This window comes from Eurypyga helias, unplaced genomic scaffold (genome assembly GCF_000690775.1).
Source record: "Eurypyga helias isolate BGI_N326 unplaced genomic scaffold, ASM69077v1 scaffold12942, whole genome shotgun sequence".
Classification (NCBI taxonomy): Eukaryota; Metazoa; Chordata; class Aves; order Eurypygiformes; family Eurypygidae; genus Eurypyga; species Eurypyga helias.
In genome coordinates this window covers 9,007-9,551 of record NW_010237910.1, presented here as the reverse complement: position 1 = coordinate 9,551, position 545 = coordinate 9,007, and the positions used below count along the sequence as shown (strand labels likewise).

The following is a 545-nucleotide window of genomic DNA, read 5'->3' as shown; positions in this document are numbered from 1 at the left end:
CGCGGGCGGCCCATGAGCCCCCGGGCTGCCGAGGCCAAGGAGAAGGTGCGGGCCAAGCGGGTGAAGAAGAGGGCTCCGCAGATGGACTGGAACAAGAAGCGGGAGATCTTCAGCAATTTCTGAGCCTGGCTGGAGGCTGCCGCCCACCACCCTCCTGCCCTGCCCCAGCTCGGACGTTTCTGAGGTGCCTACGCCCTGTCCTTCAGTGTCCATGTGAGATGCTTTGTGCTCTGCTCTTCACTGGTTGCTTCTACAAGGCGTATTTTAAAGTCCTTTTTTTTTTTTAAATTTTTTATTATTATTATTGTTACTCACCAGCGATTCTCGTAAGACAAATGTGACCAAAGCTCCTTTTCTTGCTTGCTCCTCAGCCCGGCTCCGGCTGCCCACCGTCCCCTGTTCCTAAGAGAAAGGACTGGAAATTTAACTTGCTTCTTACCTGCATCATTTAGGCTTCTATTACTTCTTTTTTTTATTTGGGGTATTTTGGTTTTCTGGGTGTCCCAGACTGAGCCCCATGGGATGCTCTGTGCCCCGTCTTACTG

The 545-nt window shown here is 51.7% G+C and overlaps 1 protein-coding gene across 1 annotated transcript in view; it reads left to right on the top strand.

Annotated features, from left to right (window-relative positions):
- Positions 1-123, top strand: part of SLC9A3R2 (solute carrier family 9, subfamily A (NHE3, cation proton antiporter 3), member 3 regulator 2) — a gene marked incomplete at its 5' end in the record, with an annotated part of 30,364 nt that extends 30,241 nt beyond the window's left edge. Inside the window, one exon of the mRNA XM_010147657.1 lies at positions 14-123. Coding sequence (XP_010145959.1) covers positions 14-123 — 110 coding nt within the window. The remainder of the gene's footprint in view (positions 1-13) is intronic.
- Between the last annotated feature and the right edge of the window lie 422 nt (positions 124-545).